At 35.6% G+C, this 24,046-nt stretch overlaps 1 protein-coding gene across 4 annotated transcripts in view; it reads right to left on the bottom strand.

The window, feature by feature from the left end:
- HOMER1 (homer scaffold protein 1) overlaps positions 1–24,046 on the bottom strand; it is a 113,635-nt gene that overhangs the window by 20,643 nt on the left and 68,946 nt on the right. For all 4 annotated transcript variants that reach the window (XM_014857005.3, XM_014857004.3, XM_070517882.1 and 1 more), the window contains exon 6: positions 51–207. In XM_014857005.3, coding sequence (XP_014712491.1) covers positions 51–207 — 157 coding nt within the window. The remainder of the gene's footprint in view (positions 1–50; positions 208–24,046) is intronic.

Here is a 24,046-nt window from a genome sequence, read left to right as displayed (position 1 = left end):
AAGGCGATCCGTTAGCCACAAATCCCTATGGACAGCAGCACTGAACTTACCCGCTTGTGCAGACGTTCTGCTTCCTCTTGATATGCAGCGAGTTGCTGCTTCCATTGTTTCACGTTGGCAGTGGACTCCAACAGGGCTGCAGTGAGCTTGGCATTATTTCCTTTGAGGGTGGCCAGTTCAGCCTCCCAGTGTTTGCTGATTGCTGAACTAAAATGAAAGAAAAGAAAATTCTATCCATTACCCTGAATATTGTTACTTTAAAAGGACAGCAGTACTCAGTTCTATTATTTGTTTTATAGTCCATGAATGTTTCAAAGACAACACAAAAAGAATAAAAGCACTAATATTTCATTGAAATGTTCCTAGTGAAGAAAACCTAGCAAGTGTAGAAATATAAAAAGTACCAAAGTAGTAGGCTTAATGTGGAATAGTTCCCTTCATTATGACAGATACAGGAACCTACAGAAGAGTTTCTATCCATTCTCTTTTGAGGAATAAATATTATATTCTGAAAAATATCTATAAACAAAACCTAAAAATGTACTATATTTTTAAAAGCATCAAAGCCTGAAGTACAATTTCATTCCTTCATATGAAACATATGCGGGCACTTCAATGTCAATAACAACATGTAATATAGTATGTCTTTTGAAATTATTTCATCTTATTCAGAATTTTAAAATGCCCAAAATACACACATTTGCTGCAATAAATTGATTTCAGGTCATATGACAGCCTACATCTAGAAACTGGTTATAATGACTTAGTTTCTGATAGAATTCCAGTATCACTTAAGAACAAAACTAAAGCAATCTCTTTTTCCTCACTTAATGTTCTAGTCTATAAGTTGCCCAGAGTTAAGTATCTCAACCAAGACAACTTGCTATTACAAGGACAATTCTATTAGTTAGGAAGACCCCTCTCTTGAAAATTCCTTTTGTTACTTCCCAATGAAGAAAAAATTGCCTCATTTAAAGTCTCATTAGTGAACAGTTTACTCCTATTAGTGAAATTCTACTAACTTCATCCCATTAACTAACTTGTGATGAAATAGCCTTCTTTAGTCAGTATTTTAATTTTAATAAGCCATTTGCATCACAGAGCAAATACTTTGATGGAAGGACATTTTATGGTAATTTTAATATATATTACATAAAAGAAAGTCTAGTTTCTATCATCAAGATTTCTAAAGCTCATCACCAGTAGTAAGACACATCAGCATCATAAGATCATTTCTGTGGTATTCTTGCCAAAAATGCATGACCCTCATTCCAATTATGAGAAAACATTATGTAACCCAAACTCAGGAACATTTTACAACATAATTGATTGGTACTCTTCACAAGTGTCAAAAAAGACAAGACTGAGAAACAGAACGGAGGAGACTAAAAAGAAATAATTAAATGAAATATGGGATCCTAGGTAGGTTCCTAGAACAGAAAAGGGACATTGGTGAAAACTAAGATCTGCAGCTTAGTAGTATTGTAAGAATGTTAATTTCCTGGTTTTGATAATTATACTATGGATATGTAAGATGTTAACATCAAGGGAAGCTGGGTGAGAGGTATACAAGGATTCTCTGTACAGTTTTTGTAATTTTTCTATAAATTTAAAATTATAAATTTCTCTATAAATTTAGTTTAAAATGAAAAGTTAAAAAATTTTCTAAAGTTTACCGAGAATATTTCACTAAAACATGAAAGGACAGAATCAAACAGTAAGTTTAAGCTATTAACTTAACACCGCATTTCCATCTTTAAAAAAAAGCTCCTTCTATTTCTTTTGTGGATGGTTTTCCAGATGCAGATTTTCTGAGCAAAGCAGGCACCAATTCACTTGCTCTAAGAGAATTAGATTTTGTTTTCAAACCACCTACCGATTTTTCTGATACAGAGATGAGTTTTACTTAAACGGGCCCTTCAATCTGACAACAAAAATCCTACAAAGAAATTTAAACACTTTACACAAGCAAATATCAAACTCTTTAAAAATTAAAAAGAAAAAATGATTTTGAATATTTACAAAATTGATTTGTTGAAAGTTTCATAATTATAAAGTAAGATTACCAAATGCCTTTAGAGCAGGAAAAAGAACAAAAATGAGGGTGTTTTATATTTTATTTCTCTAGGTTTTATTTTATAATCTATATAGGTAGCAAAGTCTATTAAAACATTGAGAACTCAGCCTACACCACAATTATTTCAATAATTATTTGTGTGATCTTGGACTAGTTTTTCAACCACTCTGATCCTTAGTTCTTCATATGTCAAATGGAGATTAGTCAGGATTTGCACTGTCCAAATGTCAGCCACTAGCTGCATGTGGCCATTTAAATTTAAATTACTCAGAATTAAATAAAGTTGAAAATTCAGCTTCTCAGTTCCATTAGGCACATTTCATGTACTCAGTAGCCACACGTGGCTAGGGGCTACCATACCGGACGGCAAAGATATAGAACTTTCCATCATCACAGAACGTTCTATTGGATAGTGCTGTCCTAGGTGATCTCTACATTTCTGACTGGTTTTTTTAATTCTGTGTTATGGGCTGAATTGTGTGCCGCCCCAGCCCCACCTCCCCCCACTCTGCTCTGCCCATTAATACACTGAAGTCCTAACTCCCAGTACCTCAGAATATGACTCTATCTGGAGAAGTCAGGTTGAATGGGGTCATTAGGGTGGGCCCTAATCCAATATAACTGGTGTCCTTATACGAAGATGAGATTAGGACACAGACATACACAGGGAAGATCATGTGAAGATACAAAAGTATCTGGAAATGATCAAAATGAAGATAATTATAAAAGATGCAAGGCAATTCAAAGGAGAAAGAATAGTCTCTTAAACAAATGATGCTGAAACAACTGTATAACCACACACACACAAAAAAGAATCTTGACTCATATCTCCTATCTTATACAAAAATTAATTCAATAAATAACACTTCCAGAAGAAGCCACAGGAGAAAATCTTGTGACCTTTGGTTAGGTAAATATTTCTCAGATACAACACCAAAAGCATGATCCATTAAAAAAACTGATAAAAGGGATTTCATAAAAACTAAAAACTTCTCTTTGAAAGACACTATTAAAAAAATGAAAAGAGATTCTGGAATGCAAGGATGGGTCAACATACAAAAATCAATGTAATACACACTACTTTGACAGAATGAAAGAAAAAAATACATAATCATCTCAAATGATGTAGAAAAAGCATCTGACAAAATTCAACATCTGCTTTCATGACAAAAAAAATACACTAGAAACAGAAGGAAACTGCCCCGACATAATAAAGGCCATATATGCAAAGCACACAGCCAACATCAGACTCAATGGTGAAAGACTGAAGACTTTTCCTCTAAGATCAGAAGCAAGACAAGGATGCTGGCTTTTGCCACTTCAAATTCAACATAGTACTGGAAGTCTTAGCCAGAGTAATTAGGCAAGAAAAAGAAATAAAAGGTGTCCAAATTGGAAAGGAAGAAGTAAAATTATCTGTTTGCAAATGACATGATCTTATATGTAGAAAACTGTAAAGATTCCACAAAAAAAGCTGTTAGAACTAACAAATGAGTTTGGCAAAGTTGTAGGATACAAAAATCAGCACACAAAACTCAGTTGTGATTCTATACACATCGAACAACCCAAAGCGAACTTAAGAAAACAATTCCATTTAAAATAGCACCAAAAATAATCAACTACTTAGGAATAAAGTTAACCAAGGAGGTGAAAGACTTGTACACTGAAAACTATAAAATGTTGCTCAATGAAATTAAAGATAACACAAATGAATGGAAAGAAATACCATGTACATGGACTGAAAGACTTAATATTGTGAAGGTGTCAATACAACCCAAAGTGATCTATAGATTCAATGTAATCCCTACCACAATTCCAAAGGTGTTTTTTTTGAGAAATGGAAAAATCCATCCTAAAATTCATATGGTGTCTCGAGAGACTCCAAACAGACAAAACAATCTTGAAAAAGAACGAAGTTGGAGGTCTCACATTTCCTGATTTCAAAACTTATCACAAAGCTATAGTAATCAAAACAGTGTGGTACCTTAAGCCTGCATAAAGACAGCCTTACAGGTCAATGGAATAGAGTCCAGAAATAAACTCTCACATACACAGTTAAATGATTTTCATATATACGATCACCATGACCATTCAATAGGGAAAAGACAGTCTTTTCAACCAATGGTGCTGGGAAAATTGGGTATCCACATACAAAAGAAGGAAGTCGGGCCTGTGTCTCACACCATATACAAAAATTAAGTAAAAATGGATCAAAGACCTAAAGAGAAGAGCTAGAACTATAAAACTTATAAGAAGAAAACACACTAGAAAAGCTTCATGACATTAGACTTGCAGTGATATCTTAAATACAACACAAAAAGCACAAGCAATAAAAGAAAAAATAGATAAATTTGGACTAAAGCAAAATTTAAAAATTCTGTGCATCAAAAGACACAATCAAAAGAGTGAAAAGGCAACCCACAGAATGGGAGAATATATTTACAAATCATATATCTGATAAGGAGTTAATATGCAGAATATATAAAGAACTCCTGCAACTCAACAACAACAAAAACCAAACAATCTGTTTAAACATGGGCAAAGGACTTGAACAGACATTTCTCCAAAGGAGACATACAAATGGCCAACAAGCACTTGAAAAGGTGCTCAACCTCACTCATCATTAGGGAAACGCAAATCAAATTCACAATGAGATACCATTTCACACCCATTAGGATAGCTACCACCAAAAAACCAAAAATATCAAATGTTGGTGAGGATGTGGAGAAATTAGAACCCTTGTGCGTTGTTGGTGGGAATGTAACATGGTGCAGCTGCTGTGGAAAACAGAATGACAGTTTCCAAAAAAATTAAGAATGGAATTACCATATGATCTAGTAATTCTACTTCTCAGTAATATATCTAAAAGATGTTTGTACAACAACGTTCATAGCAGTAATATTCTCAATAGTTCAAAAGGTAGAAGCAACTCAAGTATCCACTGATGAATGGATAAACAAAATGTGGTACATACATACAATGGAATATTATTGAGCCTTAAAATGGAAAGAAATTCTGGCACATGCTACAACATGGATGAACCCTGAGGACATTATGCTAAGTGAAATAACCTCATCACGAAAAGACAAATATTATACGATTCTACTTAAGTAAGCTACCTAGAGTAGTCAAATTTATAGAGACAAAAAGTAGAAGGGTGGTTGCCAGGTGCTGGGGGAAGAGACGAACAGTTTCTGTTGAATGGGTATAGAATTTAGTTCTGCAACAGGAATACAGTTCTACAGATTGGTTCCACACAGTGTGAACAGACTTAACACTACTGAACTGTGCACCAAAAAGTAGTTAAGATGATGTATATTTTGCCACAATTTTTTTAAAAAGGGAAAAAAAGGCTACATACTGTATGATTGCATTTATATGACATTAGTAAAAAGGCAAAACTATAGGGACAGAAAACAGATCGCTAGTTGCCAGGGGCTGGGGGCAGGGAGAGAGGCTGCTATAAAAGAGCAGGAGAGAATTTTGGGGGTGACAGAACTCTTCTTTACCTTGATTGTGTTGGTGGCTACACAACTGCACAAATTTGTCAAAACTCATAGAACTGTACAGTAGAAAGGGTGAATTTTACTGTATATGAATTATACGTAAGTTAAAAAAATAGGGGGCTGGCCCCATGGCCAAGTGGTTTAGTTCACACACTCCGCTTTGACGGCCCGGGGTTTTGCCAGTTTGGATCCTGGGCATGGACATGGCACCGCTCATTAGGCCATGCTGGGGTGGCATCCCACATAGCACAACCAGAAGGACTCACAATTAGAACATACAACTATATACCGGGGGGCTTTGGGTAGAAGAAAGAAAAGAAAAAAAGACTGGCAACAGATGTTAGCTCAGGACCAATCTTTAAAAAAAAAAAAAAAATCACACCACCAAAAAAAAAAAAAAAAGGCTTTCTAAGCACTTTTAGATACTCTTCCTGTGACTGCAGGATTACAAATAATAAGAGCTGGAAAGTAAGGCCTTCTTTGACTGGAAAGAATGGTCTCTAAGCTGCTCCATTCATGTTTGCATTTGTTGGCAGGGAAGAGGCTGGGTGGGTAGGAAACAGGATGGCTGTGACACATAATAAGAGTCAAAAATCAAAAGGAAGGAGGTGAGGGCATCTGGGGATGGTGATAGGAAACAGATAGGAGAGGTAGGATTATAGAGGCAGGGATACACAAAAGAAAGGAATGGGACATAGACAAGGCGTATTTAAAATTGCTTTTGGACAGGACAAAATTGAAATGCCGCCTCTGGAATAAGATAGAAAAAGATGAACGTACAAAGTCTTGATATACTATAACTTGTTTACTTCACATCCATGAACATGCCCTGAGCCTCTAATATATTAGGTAGTGAGATCTGGCCACAGATAAGCCGTCCAATGGATTCCCATTAAGCTTTTTCTTCTTTACTCCGCAGAGCCCCAAAGTACTGCAGACTGCACTTAAACAGGAAAATAAATGTTGAAGAAAACTGTCATATCAAATACCTTTATGCATATTGCAAAGAGTATGATAAACCATAACAATTTGAAACTTAGTCTTGAAAGTACTACAGGAGAGCAGTTTGACGCCGTTTCTGTGTTTCTGCATTTTCTTATTCTTGATTCCAAGGTAAATAAATACATGTTTTTAAGGTCATTTTGCAATATCAACCAAAATTTTATCTTTGTTGGTAAATTTGAACCTTGCCTCCTCTACTTCATGAGCTGCTTCCTCAGTAATCCTTTCCAGAGCACAGTGTGAAATACAACTTAGGAAATAAAATGATTTTGGTTTTTGTAAATCTGCCCTGTTTTCTCTTTATTGCTTCCTCATATATCCTTTCACCATCTAGTATGTTAGAACACCCTGCACAATTCCAGCTTACAATGAATTCCAAAGAGTATCCTGAAGGAAGTTCTGCACATGAGGCATCTGTTATCTCAGATGTGTTTACCCCTTATATATAATTTTAAATACTTTGCACACTTTTGCAATTTTGAAAAAATAGTGTTCCTTTCTCTAAGCTACAACTGTAAGATATCACATGCCTTCCCCATCAGACTGATTTTTAGCAGTAATTAATACCTTGGGATTAATTCTAATACCAAAATTTTAAGTTAGCATCTTACATTCCAGAAATACTTCTTAAAAAATGGTTGGGGTTCTCTGGCTGCTAATTTGGTCCTTTCTTACAGGCACAGTTTTGACAGTTTCACATTAAATAAACTGTTCACAAAGAAACCACTAAATTGTTTAGCTGGAGACACCAGTGAGTCAGAAGAGATATTGAAATACCACTATGATCTCATGTCTAAATGCTGGAATAAGGGGAAAATAACTCTATTCTTGTGACTGTTTGGTAAGGTTTCCCTTCAAAAAGGACCAGCTGGTTTCCTGTTGGCTTCAGATCTAGAAGTCTGATGAGGGAGTACAAAACACTCCAAAAACATCATTTGAAAGGTTCCTTGAACTGGCATTTTACCGTTTTTCTCTATCTAAAGTCAGAGTTCTGGGAGAAAGTAGTAAACTTCATGAAATTAGTTATGTAAAATCTAGAAGAAAAAGTACTATCTAACAAATAAACTATATAACGAAATCAGAGTTTAATGCATGAGCAACGCACTTAACCTGTGGGGTGATACTATATGCAAATGGTCAGTTGCAGAATTTAAGAAAGCTGCCTGGCTCCCATGCCTCCAGGGCCAGGCTCCGCCCCCAGAGTCTCTAGAATGATAGTCCCTTGCATCTACTTCCTAAGCACGTTAATTATGCAGAACTGTGAAAAATATCCAGATAAGCTTTTAAAAGAGGATTTAAAAATAGGTTGCAATAGGCTTACTTCTTGACACTATTCTCAATATTGGTGGGGAGGTCACTCCCTAACTATGAAAGGAAGAGAGCTGACTTGAGTGCCCCACAATACTGCTTTGTCTCAGGATCCGCCTGTCGCTTTCTCTCCTCACTCACCCTCCACGCTTGTGACCACAGAAGCAACCAACATGGACTTCAACCTACTTGTGTGCCAGATTCTGGGCGAGCTGCTCTCACCTCAGCCTGTTGACCCTAACCTAGTTCCACTTAGAAACTAATGCTTTCTTGAACGGTTTAGGACACAAATTTGTCTTTCTTAATTCAATTTAAGTTACCCTTTTAAAAGAAAGAAATGCTTCTTAAATGAAAACGGAGTAACTGCATTGTTTATAAACAGTATTTATTATCAAAAGGACTTCGATGAGTAGGAATTTTAGGTCCTGCCAGGCAAACGATCTCATACAAAGGGTTTTTCCACTGGAGATAGCTGAAAGCCTTGATTTGCCTAAACGCTTAATGAAGTGTCTCTCAAAGTTTACTGTAATTTTAGCAACTCATTAACTTCCTTATCCTGTGTCCTTTTATCAAGTGTTCCGTTGTTCTCTTCCTTATCCTCCTGTTGGCCCCTGCTTCTACATGCCGCTGCCTCTGACCCTTGCTTTCAATGTATGCCTTGATAATCCCCCAAACCTGACTTTCCAGCTCAGATTCCTTCCCTGCCTCACAATCCATCATCTCTGCACGCAGCCTGGGGTGTCTGGATTAACATACAACACAGAAACTGATGGCTACTGGTAAACAGATGAAGATATGTTTGCTGATAAACTTGCAAAGACAGCCCCTGTAGTGAACTGGAAATCACTTGGTCATACTCTGGGAAACATGGTGTTTAGAACTGAAATGGAATTTAAGTATTAAAGCTTTTAATAAACAGTGGCTTGGAAGAAAATCTGAGATGAGCCAAGTAGTTTTTAAAGAAACACTGTATCACCAATGTTATTGATAGACCCAAAAGATGATATTGGGTTGAAAAATGTGGATATAAATGATAGAGTGAAAAAGTAAATCAGAAGAGCTGGACTCTGAATATGATGAAATTATAGGGACAATTTAACCCATTTATTTCACATATATTACATACGGACAAAAGTGTTCCACAGAAATATTAACGTCTATGTCTAAGTCTGAAAGAGCTGATATAGTCAGTTTAATTGACAATGCTTTTTCTCGGTAATATATAAAATAATGGTGTGTCTAGTCATCAAAGGCATCTGAAATCAAAAGCATCATCAAAGGCAGGGAAGGAATCTGAGCTGGAAAGTAAGGCTTGGGGGATTATCAAGGCATACACTGAAAGCAAGGGCGGAGGCAGCGGCATGTAGAGCAGGTGCCAATAGGAGGACAAGGAACAGAACAACGGAAAATCACAAAATATACAATATAACTTAGCTCTGGTAAAGAAAATAAATACCACTGACTTTTCTGAGGAAGTTATAAAAATTAATCTGAAACAAATTACTTCAAAATGTATAATGTGTGCCTTTATCAGACTTTAATTAGAAACTTCTGAGTTGTGAAGAATTTTGTTAATTGTATACTTTTTGTTGATTGTCTATTAAGCAAGAACCATTGTGAAACAGTGATTAAAAGCATAGGCTCAGGTACACCTAAAACTAATACAATGCTATATGTCAATTATAACTCAATAGAAAACACAGGCTTAGGACTCTGCTGACTTGGTTCAAATCGCGGCTCCAGCCATTTGCTAGTTATGCGACCTTGGGTATGTCACCTAACCTCAGTAGGTCTCAGTTTCCTCAACTGTAAAATTAGGATTACTACCAACTATCCTCATTGGGTGACTCGAAGAATGAGTCCATATAAAAGTACCCTTGAAGAAAGCACAGAAGAGACACTCAAATGTTAGTACCTTCCATATATGCACAAGCAATAAAGAATCTTGAAGGAATCTTCAAGGAGCTATGAGAAAGCTAAAAAGACTTAACATTAAATATTTTAGAGAGATATTTTTGGTTAATGATGTAAATAACTTAAATAGATGTAATTTAAATCAAACCCACACCAGGTGTGCACTCAATGATTTCTGTCGTCATCCTTAGGTACTATAGATGCATTATTTATAGTAAGTTTAAACCTTTGGTGTAGACCTCAGAATAAACTTAGCAAGCTAATGAAGGAGTGAGAAAATAAGTAAACAGAAATGGTTCTCATAAAGAAGTAAGGTTGATTTCTGATTGTGAAAGGAGAGAAGGGAAGGCGAAATCTGAATCTGATCTATGTTATGTTTACCTCCTGAAAACATCCTGTACTTCAGGGAAGAGTTTCCACTTGATTTTAGAGGGCACAAAAAGCCTAGTTCTGCCTCCATTTTTATTCACTAAAATGGAGGGACCCATAAACTCACTAAAAAGAGGCCCTTAGAAATCCCCTGGCTCCCATGTCTGTCATTCTGGCAATAAGAGAAGCCTATGTACATGCTAGAGCAGCTCTCACTGGAGATGGCTCCAGTAACATCCGCTAACATCGCGCACTGCCTGCCTGGCACACACCTTCTGTGGTCTCAGCCACGTGCCTCCAGGTAGCTGTAGCTAAGGAATGGATACAAGGTGAAGGGGCCACAGGTGGTCCTGATTCCACTTCTGCTTTCTACTTTGACTGTAAGTCCCTACCCACGATGATCTAAAACCTCTAAAGAGATACCCTGTGAAAATTTAAAGCAGCCTATTCTCTTTAAGGTAGGAAGTGTGGTTCCAGCTTCTTGCTCAAAGATATTTATTTGTGAAAGTCTCAAACTACTTTACAGGCATTTTAAATACTTTAACGTAAATCATACTTTCCCTACATCAGTGAACTTGGAGGGTTGGGTGCTGGATGTAACTGAAGGGATAAAACCTCTTCAGTGTCCCTACTGCTAGTTGATAAGTGAGAAAAGAATTCACTCAGTGATACTGTGAATTATGCATGTACCACCTTCATATGAGTCAATATTTGTGTTGGTTTCCCTTTTATAAAAACCGATCAGTGACTAAAAACTTTCTTTGGAAATTTATTCAGAGCACGATGTTAGATTATCCTATCAGAGAGATGTCTTCCGGGAAACAGCCTTACATACTAAGTGAAGAATTATGTTTCCCTCGTCTCTTATGAACACACATCTATGTTTTAAAAAATAGTGGGATCAATTAATTTTAAGCCCGTCCTTTTATGTATAGGGTAATAGTATTATAATCATTATACTTTATTCAAGAGAGAAATGAGTATTTTTATGTGTGCATTCATAATTTGATTTAGTTTTGGAAGCTAAGATGCCTGTTTACTTGCAAAGTAGGTCATTTAAGGAAAATCCATCTTAAAAATTGTTTAGCACATTATTTAGTATTGTTGGAGAAAACATTATAAATAAAATCATAGTAACCACTCTCAGTACTGGCAGAATGGAAAAGATGCTATTAAAAGAGATTCTGCCAAGCTAAAGTTGGGTGGAAATACATGGATAATTTTACAGCAAAACCTTTGTTTTCTATTTCTTGTCATGAAAACTTTTCTCTTAGAAATCAGTTCTAATCAATAATTTAATTGACCACGATTTTATACTCAGAGAATTTTTGGATTTTAGTTTAAATTTGTTTTTTGTTTTGTTTTTTGCTGAGGAAGATTCCCCCTGAGCTAATATCTGTTGACAATCTTCCTCTATTTTGAATGTGGGTCACTGCCACAACATGACCACTGACAAGTGGTATAGGTCCGTGCCCAGGAACCAAACTCAGGTCACTGAAGTGGAGGACGCCAAACTCAACCACTAGGGCACAGGGCCAGCCCCTAAAATTGTTTTTTTTTAATTTTACTATTTTTTATATTGTTTTTTGTGAGGAAGATTGGCCCTGAGCTAACATCTGCCACCAATCTTCCTCTACTTTACATGGGATGCTGGCACAGCATGGCCTGACAAGCAGTGCTAGGTCCCTGCCAGGGATCTGAACCCATGAACCCCGGGCGGCCAAAGTGGAGTGCACGAACTTAACCACTATGCACCAGGCCGGCCCCTAAATTTGTTTTTAAAGAAAGCCAGCGTCAAAAGACTTAACTTCAAATTACTTAAATATTCAAGTAATAGCATGAACAAAATTTTACTTGTAACTCTTATTGTCTGTTGGTTGAGGCAGACCATCACTACTAATGTCATTTATTTAATGCATATATGAGCTATGGAAATAATACGTGAAAGTGATGGCCCTGATCAAAAGTATCATGCAAAAGAACTTTAAGCAGGGGGAGATGGTAATAAGAGAATATAGCTCAGAATTAATAATAGCTTAGTCCAATACTGATTGATTGGCTACTATCAAGAGAGGTCTTTTGGTTTTCCCTCTAAAGCCTGCTTGATCAGCCTGGATGGAGGTAAAAGTCTGGTATAGCTCTGAGAGCCAACTTTACCAGGCAAGAAGATGAAGGCTGGCTGTACGCCAGCTCCAGATTAGCGCAGCCAGTCACGTGTTAGCTGCAGCAAGAGGATACAACTGAAATCTGTCAGGATATTCGATTTGTGTTGTTTTTCTAGTAATACTGACAGATTTGAGCATATCTATCCCATAAACTTAAGTTTCCCCTGATCCAACACCCTCTTTTGTAATCTGTGACTTTGAAAGAGTTTTGCTCTGTGTGAAGCTATTCTATACGATATCAAGACCATTGACTTGAGCTTCATTTATACCAAACTTATGCAACTCAATTTACTAACCCAGGTTATTAAGTCCAAATGCTGTAATGGATGGGGACTTTCTGTCCTCTATATAACACTAACAGAGCTAGGACTTGAATTAAGACTACTGCCCTAAGGTTTTCCAACTAAACTACACGTGCTCTTCCTCTGCTCTATTACTTTATGGATAAAACTGACTATTTACAGTCACACGTAAGTGTGCTGAGAATGCTAAGCAGAGATCACTGAAAAATAGATGACTACATTTCAACTAACTTAGAATATGGATTAATAAAGGTCAGTGATAATCAAATTATGCTAATCAGAAATGAAAATGTGGAAGTTGGGATCAAATCCTTGGATAGTCTGGTAAAGTATGAATTAAACTAATTTAAGTTATTGTTCCAAAGGCCTTTGATATCACAGCAAAGTTTGCAAAACGCAATTCAAAATGGAGAAATGGTTACAAATTTGGATATATAAATAAAGTAGGATTTCTGTATTTCTTTTCAAGGATATGAAAGTAACAGACATGCATGTCACTAAATATTCAAAGTTGAAAGACTATATTAAGAAGATGAATGACTTCATGTTTTGTTTACATTGACATGAGAAGTAAATAATTCTATAACATATAAACGTGAATATCTGTAGAACTACTTCATTCCTTCCTATTAACATTTGCTAGGCTGTTTTCTACAAATGAATGTAGACTCTACTAAAACTAGGCTCTTAGTACTAAATATGCTTCGAGAGGTTTACTTGGTTAATAACAGCTTTTAGAAAACCCAAGCTTGGGAGAAGCTGTTACCATACACATCATGTTCACCCATATTAGTGAGCTTCTCATGAAAATGTCTTATTTTATGAGCTGTGATGACTGGTGATTTTTTTCCTCACCTTTCAACCAGTTAAACTGTATATCTATGATTATTACTGATTTACAGAAAATGCATTGAAGACTTAGGATGCGATGTTCACTGCAGCATTATTCACCATAGCCAACACATAGAAACAACCTAAGTGTCTGTCAAAGGATGAATGGATAAAGATGTGGCATATATACATGATGAAATATTATTCAGCCACGAGAAAGAAGGACATCTTGCCATTTGTGATGAAATGGATGGACCTTGAGGGCATTATGCTAAGTGAAATAATTCAGACAGAGAAAGACAAAAAGTCTACGATATGACTTATATGTGGAATCTAAAAAAGCCTAACGCATAGAAATAGAGACTAGAATGGTGGTTACCAGGGGCTGGGGGTGGGAGAAAGGGGATTGAGATGTTGGTCAAAGAGTACAAACTTCCAGCCATTCAATGAATAAATTCTGGGGATATAATGTATAGCACAACAATTATAATTAACAATACTGTATTATATACTTGAAAGTTGTTAAGAGAGTAGATCTTAAATGTTCTCACCACAAAACAGAAATGGTAATTATGTGACATGACACAGGTGTTAATGCTATGGTGGTAATCATTTTGCAACACAGAAGTGTATCAAATCAACACACTGTACACCTTAAACTTATACTATGTTATATGTCAATTAAATCTCAATAGAACTGGAAAAAAATAATAAAGACCTTGGAGAAACTCTACGTAAGTAGATATGGAAAGCTAGCTTCCATGCTGAGTTTTTTCAAGAATTATATTAAAATGACATGACTTGTAGCAACTAACTTCATATGCAACTTAAAAATGTTAATCTTTTGAGAGTATAGTTAAATTGCTCTTTCAGATGCATTTTGTAAAAGTGAATAAAGAAATTCAAGAAGCAAGAACAACTTAAGTTTAGATTCCACTTACTGATATCACTTAACACTACATTCACAGAAGATCTTAACAGACAGTGCTAAACGATATTCTAGATTTATTACACAGTCAGAAGTACCTCTTCATTAAAATTTTTAGCAATTGAGAACCATATGACAAATTCTATAAATTTGGGTATTTACATATTTTGGTTCTTGGGTTCTATTTGGAGAAGAAAGATAAAATAATCAAAGAAGTATGAGTTCATTTTTTATCAATGCATTAAGATTTGCATTTCTAATTTATTTAGTCATGTGATGCTAGCATTTTAATGCTTATTGGATAACTAAACAAGCTACCAGTGTGTGTAATTTCTGAACTTAATTCAAGCAATCAGTGATAGATCAACAATTATTGCCTTTTCTGTGTCTAATATTTTGGGGGATATGGATGTATATGACATTTTTCTCATCCTCAAAGAAAATTCTAGCCTAACCGTAGGAAAAACTCTAATATACAAGGGACAATGAACCAGTCTGATTAACTGATTCAACAAATATTTATTGCACACCTACTATGTGTCAAGCACTCCACCAGACAATGTGAATTCAAGAACGAATAAGCATGGCTATTGTTCTCAACAGGCTTACAAGCTGGTGGACTAGAAATATCTTTTTATCTCTTCCTATTCCCTTGCTCTCTAAGCTACATAGGGAATAGTCCTCTCATTTCTTCCATTCCAGCCATTCTCTATAGATTCTTTACATTGTCACTACCATGACCTCACATGAGGGCACTAAACACCTAAGTGCTTCAAGGCCAAAGCACATGGCCCTCCCTCTGCTCCTTCCTCTCTCTCCTAGGCAGACTTCTATTCTCTGGAAGAACAAGTGATGTGTGCTCCTCACAGAGCTCTCCTCTTCGGATCCAGCTATACCACCACCTCCCCTCTCCCTCTCACTGTGATTTCTTCTTTCATGATACTTCTTGTATCAGTAATTATACAGTTACTTAAGTAATTATTTTTCTTACTTCTCCACTTAAGTTTAAACATTATGAGAACAGGGACTTTTTTCTTGTTCTTGATGTATCCACACTGCCTGGCACTCAAATATGTCAAAAAAGTGTAAAGGGAAGTATGAGATCAGAGAGTGCTAAGGAGCCATGGAGATAGCTGGGCTCTCTGGGACTTCCAAAGCACCCCATGGTTCACTCCAGCTCTGCAACATCATGGATCACTACCATACTGCTTCTACATTCTACCGCCTCCCAGAGCTCCTTGACGGCAATCTTACTCACTTGGTCCTGGCACAGAGACATGCTCAATAAATGATTTTGAACAAATCAGTATTAAAACAGACCTATACATGGATAACCGCCAGAAACAGCTGGTCATGCTTAGTCTGACCACTGACTGCTTTTGTGTGTGGCTCACAGTGATTTTACAAATATAACTTGCTAGTTAAATGATTTCTAATCCATGTGATTATATATGTATACACACATATATAAAAACAGTCCACACACAAAAAAAAAAAGATCACTGTGCCTTGCACATGCTCCCAGCCTCTGGACATGTTTTTAGAATCACTGGTTTACAGTAGAGCTACTTCTAACCTCTTTACCTTCAAATAAAATTTAGAATCTACTTTTAAACTATTCAGGGCCTAGACCATATTTTGCAAAACACTTTTGATGCTATTTGCAAGTTTCAACTTGCTGCTCCCAAGAAATGAATTTTTGTTATGAAGTCCCCTTTAGATGCTAAGTTGCCATACCTTTACATACAAATCTGAGAACCCTTAGACAAATGTTCCAGGTGTTTGCTTGTGCCATCATGGTTTTGGAAATATAAAGGTTAGCTCTAAGAAGAATTAAAACCATTAGCCAGCTACTGGGTAAACACATGGATTGTATTCTTAACTATATTACTAGGTCAATAGACTAGAAAGCAAAGAAAATATATAATGTATGAGGTTACTGTGTCCTATACTCATACAAATTACCCAAATCTAAGATTCTCTTTCTTTGCTGGCAGCTATGTAATCAAGAATACTATGACTATACACACACACACAGAAGCATACGCACTAAAGACTGTTAAGATATTTGTCAAAGTAAGTAACTATGAAACGAACATGACCATGTTGACTTTAAATACAGAACACATTCTCAAATGAATTAAATGCCTACAGACCTACCACTTATTGGTGAATTTCAACAACACAGTCAAAGATTCATAATCTATTTTTGTGCCAAATAATGAAGGAATTTTGTCAATTATCATCTTTTTTAAGTTTGGTCTCCGCGTGGAGACTTAAATTTTCTTCAAGATAGATTAGGGAAAGAGCAGGACGGAGAAGCAAAGGATTAGAGGCAAGTTCTAATTCTGGTATCTACAGATTTTAGAAAAATTCCCTAACCTCCTTACATCTCAGATTTTTTTACCCAAAAAATGGGGAAATTGTTTTTGTTCTGCTTCTCCTGAGACAATTGTAAAACAAAATGAGTTGAGATAAAACTATAAAAAAATTAAAAATGATAAAAACAGAGGTTTAAATATAAACCCATCTAGGCCCTTTAATGAACAAACTTCCATATACACCACACAATCAAATCTTTAGAAGGACCAAGGATGGTGCGCATAGCCCAGCATTGAGAGTTCTGAACTGAAATAAACTGACTATTACAAGATGACTTCTTCAGGAAGAAAAATAAAGGAAGGAGAACAAAGGTGATCTTCTTCTCAACTGGTATCACTGAACTTCAGCGAATTAAAAGCAAGGAGTATTCTTCCCTGGCCTTTTGGGGTATAAAGCTTTCTTTCTATAAATTAGTCTAGAACTTGTATTAGACTGTGAGGTGTGACTCACAGGTGAGACATCAAACAACACTATCTGAAGCGCTAAATGCCTACCCTATTATTTCCAGGTACAGCAAACTACTACTTATTAAATTCTGACATCTTACTTTCCCAAAGGATAGCATCACAGGCTTCACCAGTTTCCACTGGTTGATGCCATGTTTCAAAGTGAGCCACTACACACAGCAAGTTTCTTTGTCTGCTGTTTATGATTTAATACAGCTAAAATCCAGTCCCAAGTATAGAAGATTTAAATATCCTTATGGGTTTCAATCTATAAGTCCAGTTGTTAGATAGGATTATAGTTCAGAAATTTATCCCATTGTCATAATCCATTCCAGGACATAGGATGTTTTGCGCTTGCCTGTGCTGGTGCTCTCATTTTAAATGAATCTATTGTTGAAAAGTAATAGCTGATGGATTACTTATTTTGAATCCATAGTGCCACCTGAAAGGAATTTGAATAATTTTAATTACAAGTGCACATAATGCAAAACCACAAGACACGATACTTCTTCCTAACGTTCTATTTAAAGATAGAGATGGCTAATTGACTTATGTAATAGGTTCTTTTATGCAGCACAGTAACATTATCAACATTTTTAATGATGATAAACTCAGTACTAAATCTCACGCCCAGCCACATGAGACCACAACAGGACATCTTATTCATTTCCTGGACTAAAGGTAGGCTCACTTGAAGCTAATCAAGAGAAAGGGCCTCAGAAATCATTACTCACCCCTCTCTTACTCAGTAGATGAGGAAGCCAGCTCACAGAGATGAAGTAATTTGCCTAAATGAATACTACAGGTGCCACGGCCAGAATAACCCAAGTTCATCCCTTTATTTTTGAGAGGGATATGATGGTAAGAATGTATTTTATTTTTAGAGACCAACAAAATGATCACAAAACCATTATATTATTCACATTTCCTCTCAGGAAATTATTCTCTCCAGAATCAAATCAGGCTCAGGATGCATTCTATAAACTGTTCTCATAATAAAATGGGCACTGAGACAAGACAGTTCTTCTAAGTTTTCAAGATCAGAAAAGCAATACTGTCAAGGTAATGACTAATACCGTTATATTTCATTATTTCTGAAGCACACGTTCACAAACTGTAATACTTTCTTTCTATGATAGATTGGCTGGAAGAGCACACATATTATATTAGATGCTATCATATTTTGGGGGAACAAGAAAGTACTCTTTCTCTAAATTTTTTAATCAAAAATAACTTCTCAGTAGTAGATCCCATTTTTGGTGTTTGGAAAAAAAAACAGTAGGGGATGGAAACCAGGTTGAGAATTATTTTTAAAGGAGTTTTATTTTTATTAATGCTTATATGTAAGATTTTATCAATAATTTAATAATTATCCTCAAACTAGCTCACTGTTTACATAGTTTTTCTCATTATTATGAGGTTAGAATATCCAAAATACTATTCTTGCTGCAGGAATCAAACATATCAGCATTAAACTGGATAAAGAATGATACCCTATGGATCAATTTATATCATTCATATCAATAGTAGATATGAATGTATGCATAAAATGCTTAAATGAGGGCAAATTATGAAACTCTTAAAAGAAGGAGCAATAACAGGGACAAACTGAGCCAAAGAAAGGCCTCTTCTATGGTTCCCACCCCTGCACAAGGTAAATGGTTAACAAGCTAAACAACACAAGCAAGTGAATTGTGTGGTGTATATGGCAGGAGGGAGCAGGAGGACCTCTGGGGAAGGGAAGTGTGCAAGGCTCATGTAAAACCAATAAATTTCTTAAAAAGTGAAGCATACACAAACACAACATTCTGATTAAGTGCCTTCTTGATCCCAACACACTTAACCGAGGACTATATCCATTCCCTTTTTTAGAGCATATAGAATAAGTTATAAAACAAACATTTAAATAATATGGTAATTCAGAAAAGAATTTCTAAATTATTTGTTTATGAATACCAGATCATAAACTTGAATCCCTAAATTCACTTTGAATTGATTTATCTTTTGATACTACGATACAGTGAGAACAAAGCAGTGGAAAGCAGACATTTGATAGCAATTTTAAAGCCTCACTCTGGGAGCCATCATCTGACAATTCATGCGCTATATCTAAGCCTTCACTTGCAAAAATTGGGTTGGCTGATTTATGTGAAATAGAAAATGCTATACAATTACTTCCTGGAATGTTATGAAAATGAAATTGTACAAATGAAACCAAATTCTGCAGGCTGTCAAGACTTTTCTATGCATGAATTTTAACTCACACTTAAACATTTTCCTTTATGCAAATTTTCTTTCTGATTCTTTTTGCTGTAATATGAAATTAAGTGCTTATCAAATTTCTATTCCTACGGTAATCCTATTTTTAATGAAACTATCACTGAGATTTCACCTCTACCTAATAACACAGAGTTTTATTCAGTTTTTATCAAAGTCTAAATTCTGGGCATCTCGATATGCTTGAACCTTGTTCCAAGATTTTCATTTTTTTCTTTAAATTCTACCTATTTCATTGTATTTTTCATTTTCTATCCATTAGAATTTGATGAGATGGGTTACCTTTTCACTCTCTAAGAAGTATGAATAATTAAAATCTCAACTAAATGAAAAGGGAAACCAGACACTTTTACTTTAGTTTTTCTTTAATGATAATTGTATAAAAGCTCTTGGTTGAAAAGAAATCAATGTAACATTTCATGCAATTAAATTATTTATACAAGGATGCTCATTGATAAATCAAATACAACTTCATTATCTTCCACTTTAATACACCTAATATCCATTCATAACTATAGGAAAGCACTTGTAAATTCTAAAATAAACAAAAGCTTATGACTATAGAACCTATCAACAAAGAGACAGTCAAGAGTTATTAATTCTAACTCTTCTTAGGAACATTTAAAATTTGCCTCACAACATCCCTGTGAGGTGGGGAGTTAAGTGATCTCATGTGACAACAAAAGAAATGGACCAAGATATGACTACCAGATTACATGGAGGAAAAGGGCTTCGTTTAGTCTTAAAAGAAACGGCATCTATGAACCAGCTCTACTTTGAAGTCCAGGAAAATTAGGTTGCTTATTTTTCACCCTTTTTATCAGGAATAATAGCTATTTGATTCTCAAGAAACAGAAAATTTTTCTTCATCAAGAACTTTTAAGTCTTCTGAAAATTAAGTGGAGAAAGTATAATAGCATTTTGCCAAAGGAACAAAACACCGGACGGCAAGTCAAGCCATTGTTTTCTTCCTCTCATGGAGATGTCTGAAATGCTATCTAGGCATACACAGAAATTCAAACAGGTGAGGACCTTCTTTAAAGGTACTACTTCTCTCGACTCTTCAAACTTAAAACTGTGATGACTGGGTCTTTTTAAACTGTCATGTTTTTCCATGTCAGTTACTCCCTCTCACTCAGGGGCTATTTGCATCTTTTCACTTAAGATAAACTGCAGCTCCTCTTCTTGCGTGAGAAATGGTGACTCCGCTAGGTCCCCAAACTAAAGGTGGTCACAGAAGTCGTATACCAAGGAAAACTGGCCGTCTCGCAGAAGGAAAAACATCCAACTTGGAGAACTGATCTTTTCTGACTTTCAAAAAAACTGTCCGGTAGGTATCAGGATGTATGAAAGCAAGGAGTCCAGCTTTTCCACAAAAAGAAAAAACTGTCCGAGTAGAATTGCTTTTTAAAGTGGGACGTGGAAGAAAGGGAAGGGAGTTTATTTAGGTATGTGATTTTCCTTCTTCAATATTTCTGCCCAAGATACTGCTCTCTCTCCAAAAACACCCAAAATGTGACAATATGTGTAGTACTAGTTTGAGGCTTGACACCTGGTAGGTCCTGTGGGTTGTGAGACCTCTTAGATAAAGCACATCTCCCTTCCTCGCTATGGAAGCTAAGACTTTCTGACCATCTGTAATAATGACAGAACAGCTTAGCTACCTCTTTTAAAAGAAGCTGAAAAGGCATGACTACTATACAATAGCAGCATTCCTGGACTCAGAGAGCACCCAATAATGTGGTTCTTCACATAATTTAACAAATTTCTAATATCCATTCTCTATATATCTAGAGAAAAAAACCCTATTACCAGAGAGGCCTTAGGCGGCCTCTTTAATAGTAACCTAGCTTGTGAGTAAAGCATATCCTAGAAGGATCCAATTACAAAAAACCATTAAGCCAAAGGATTGAATATACTTCCTAAAGACACTTTTATTAACATGCTTATCCATTAACCTCATGTTATAGACTCCAAAGCAGCTATGAAGGAAATCTCTCTTTATAACTATGTCTAAGGTTTCGTATTAAGTATCACAGAGAACTTTCATGGTTGAAAATTAAAAATTAAAAAGAAAAAAAAAGCTTTGGTGCCCCAGGTAAATGAGACTAAAAAAATCTGGCTTAATTTAGCTAGCAACTTAGTTTTCTACTTTGTATGCAGAGGCAGCCTTTAAAATGTCCTACAACATGATTGTAACAGACTTATATTGCTTAAAGGCTAACGTACAAGTGCTGAAAACTCTTCTAGACTATACACATCCCAAACACAACCCCTCTGTGATAAACTAGGTAGAACCCCGTTGACATAAAACAAGTATTGATCACATAATTGATCATTTAAGATAATCATCAGCTAACATTTCTATAATGCTATAAGTAAAAACACATGATGAGTCTTTTCTAGAGTAATAATTACACTAGAAATCAGTTACGTGAAATGAGTAACTTTTTTTTTTAAAGATTGGCACCTGAGCTAACATCTGTTGCTAACTTCTCTTTCTTTCTTTTCTTCTTCTTCTCCCCAAGGCCCCCCAGTACATAGTTGTATATTCTAGTTGTCAGTGCCTCTGGTTGTGCTATGTGGAAGGCCACCTCAGCGTGGCTTGAATAACTTTTAATATGTATATATTTATTCATATTTACTAAGAACATGCTTTATAGTCAATGAAATAATGCTACAATTAATCCAGTATCATTCTTTAAAGAATATTTACATGCTTTCTCTTTTTAAAAAGGGCATATTTTTATTATTTTCCTTTAATTAAAAAAACACTGATAAAAAAGTTAACTGCATCACTTACAAAATCAGATAAAGAAGTAAATGTACCCCCATTCCCACAGTCTATTAAAAGCTGCTTCACATATTTTGGACAAATAAAAAGTTAAAAAACTGGAAGGTTCCACATTTTTAGAATGGAAAACTGAGGCCTAGTGGTGAGCTTTTAAAAAATAGTGACAGTTTTATAAGAAAAGAATTCTTCCTCTCAGTTGAGTTCTTTTTTCCTTTAAAATAAATATCAATTACCTTTTAAGAAGTAAACATAAGGAAAGCATATTGCTATATTTGTCAGAGCACAGATTCCTAAAACTACCAATTAAAGGGAGGAACTAAGTAACCAATCAGAATAAATATTAATGGAAAAAACACTAAAAAACTAGGAATATAGGGGAACTTTTTCAACCTGAAAAGAGCATCCACAAAAACCCACAGCTAATATCATACTTAATAGTGAAAGACTGAAAGCTTTCCTTACTAAGATCAGGAACAAGATAATGATGTCCACGCTTGTCACTTCTATCCAGAATTGTACTGGACATTCTAAACAGGGCAATCAGTCAAGAAAATGAAACAAAAGGCATCCAGATTGGAAAGGAAGAAGTAAAATTATCTCCATTTGCAGATGACATAATTTTGTATATAGAAAATCCTAAGGAAGCTACTAAAAAATTATTAAAACTGATAAATGAATTTAGCAAGTTTACAAGATATAAGATCGCTATGCAAAAATCCATTGTATTTCTATATACTAGCAATAAAGAATAAGAAAACAATTCCATTAATAACAGCATCAAAAAGAAAGAAATACTTGGAAATAAATTCAACAAAAGAACTATAAAACATACTCTGAAAACTAAACAACACTGTTGAAAGAAATTAAGGAAGAGCTAAATAAATGGGAAAACATCCCACGTTCCTGGATTGATATATCTAACATTGTTAAATGGCCGTCCAAATTGTTCTACAGATTCAATGTAATCCCTATCAGAATCCCCAACGGCTTCTTTGCAGAAATTTACAAGCTGAGCCTAAAATTGTGGAAACAGTTGAAACAACCTTGAAAAGGAAGAACAAAGTTGGAGGACTCACATCCCCAATTTCAAAACTTACTATAAAGCTGTGATAATAAAGGCAGTGTGGTACTGGCATAAGGAAAGACAGATCAGTGGGATAGAATTAAGAGCTCAGAAATAAACCCTCACCGTTACAGCCAACTGGTTTTTGACAAGGATGTCCATAGGAAAAGAACAGTCTTTTCAACAAATGGTGCTAGGACAGCTGGATATCCACATGCAAAAGAATGAAGTCAGGCCTCTATCTCACATTATATACAAAAATTAACTCAAAATGGATCAGACCTAAATGTTAGACCTAAAACTATCAAACTCTCAAAAGATTAAATTGGACTTAATTAAAATTAAAAACTTTTGTGTTGCAAAGGACACCATCAAGGTGAAAAGGCAACTCAGAATTGGAGAAAATATCTGCCAATCATTTATCTGATAAGGGGTTTATATCCAGAATATACATGCATGTATTCTTAATGATAGGGATATGATTTGAGAAATGCATTGTTAGGCAATTCTGTAGATCTGTGAACATCAGAGTGTACTTACACAAACTTAGATGGTACAGCCTACTACACACCTGGGCTATATGGTGCTAATCTTATGGGATCATTGGTGTACATGTGGTTTGTCATTGACTGAAACATTGTTATGCGGTGCATGACTGTATAAAGAATTACAACACAACAGC

The sequence above is a fragment of the Equus asinus genome, chromosome 9 (assembly GCF_041296235.1).
Source record: "Equus asinus isolate D_3611 breed Donkey chromosome 9, EquAss-T2T_v2, whole genome shotgun sequence".
NCBI lineage: Eukaryota > Metazoa > Chordata > Mammalia > Perissodactyla > Equidae > Equus > Equus asinus.
Note: the sequence above shows the minus strand (reverse complement) of the source record. Positions and strands in the feature narration are given on the sequence as shown.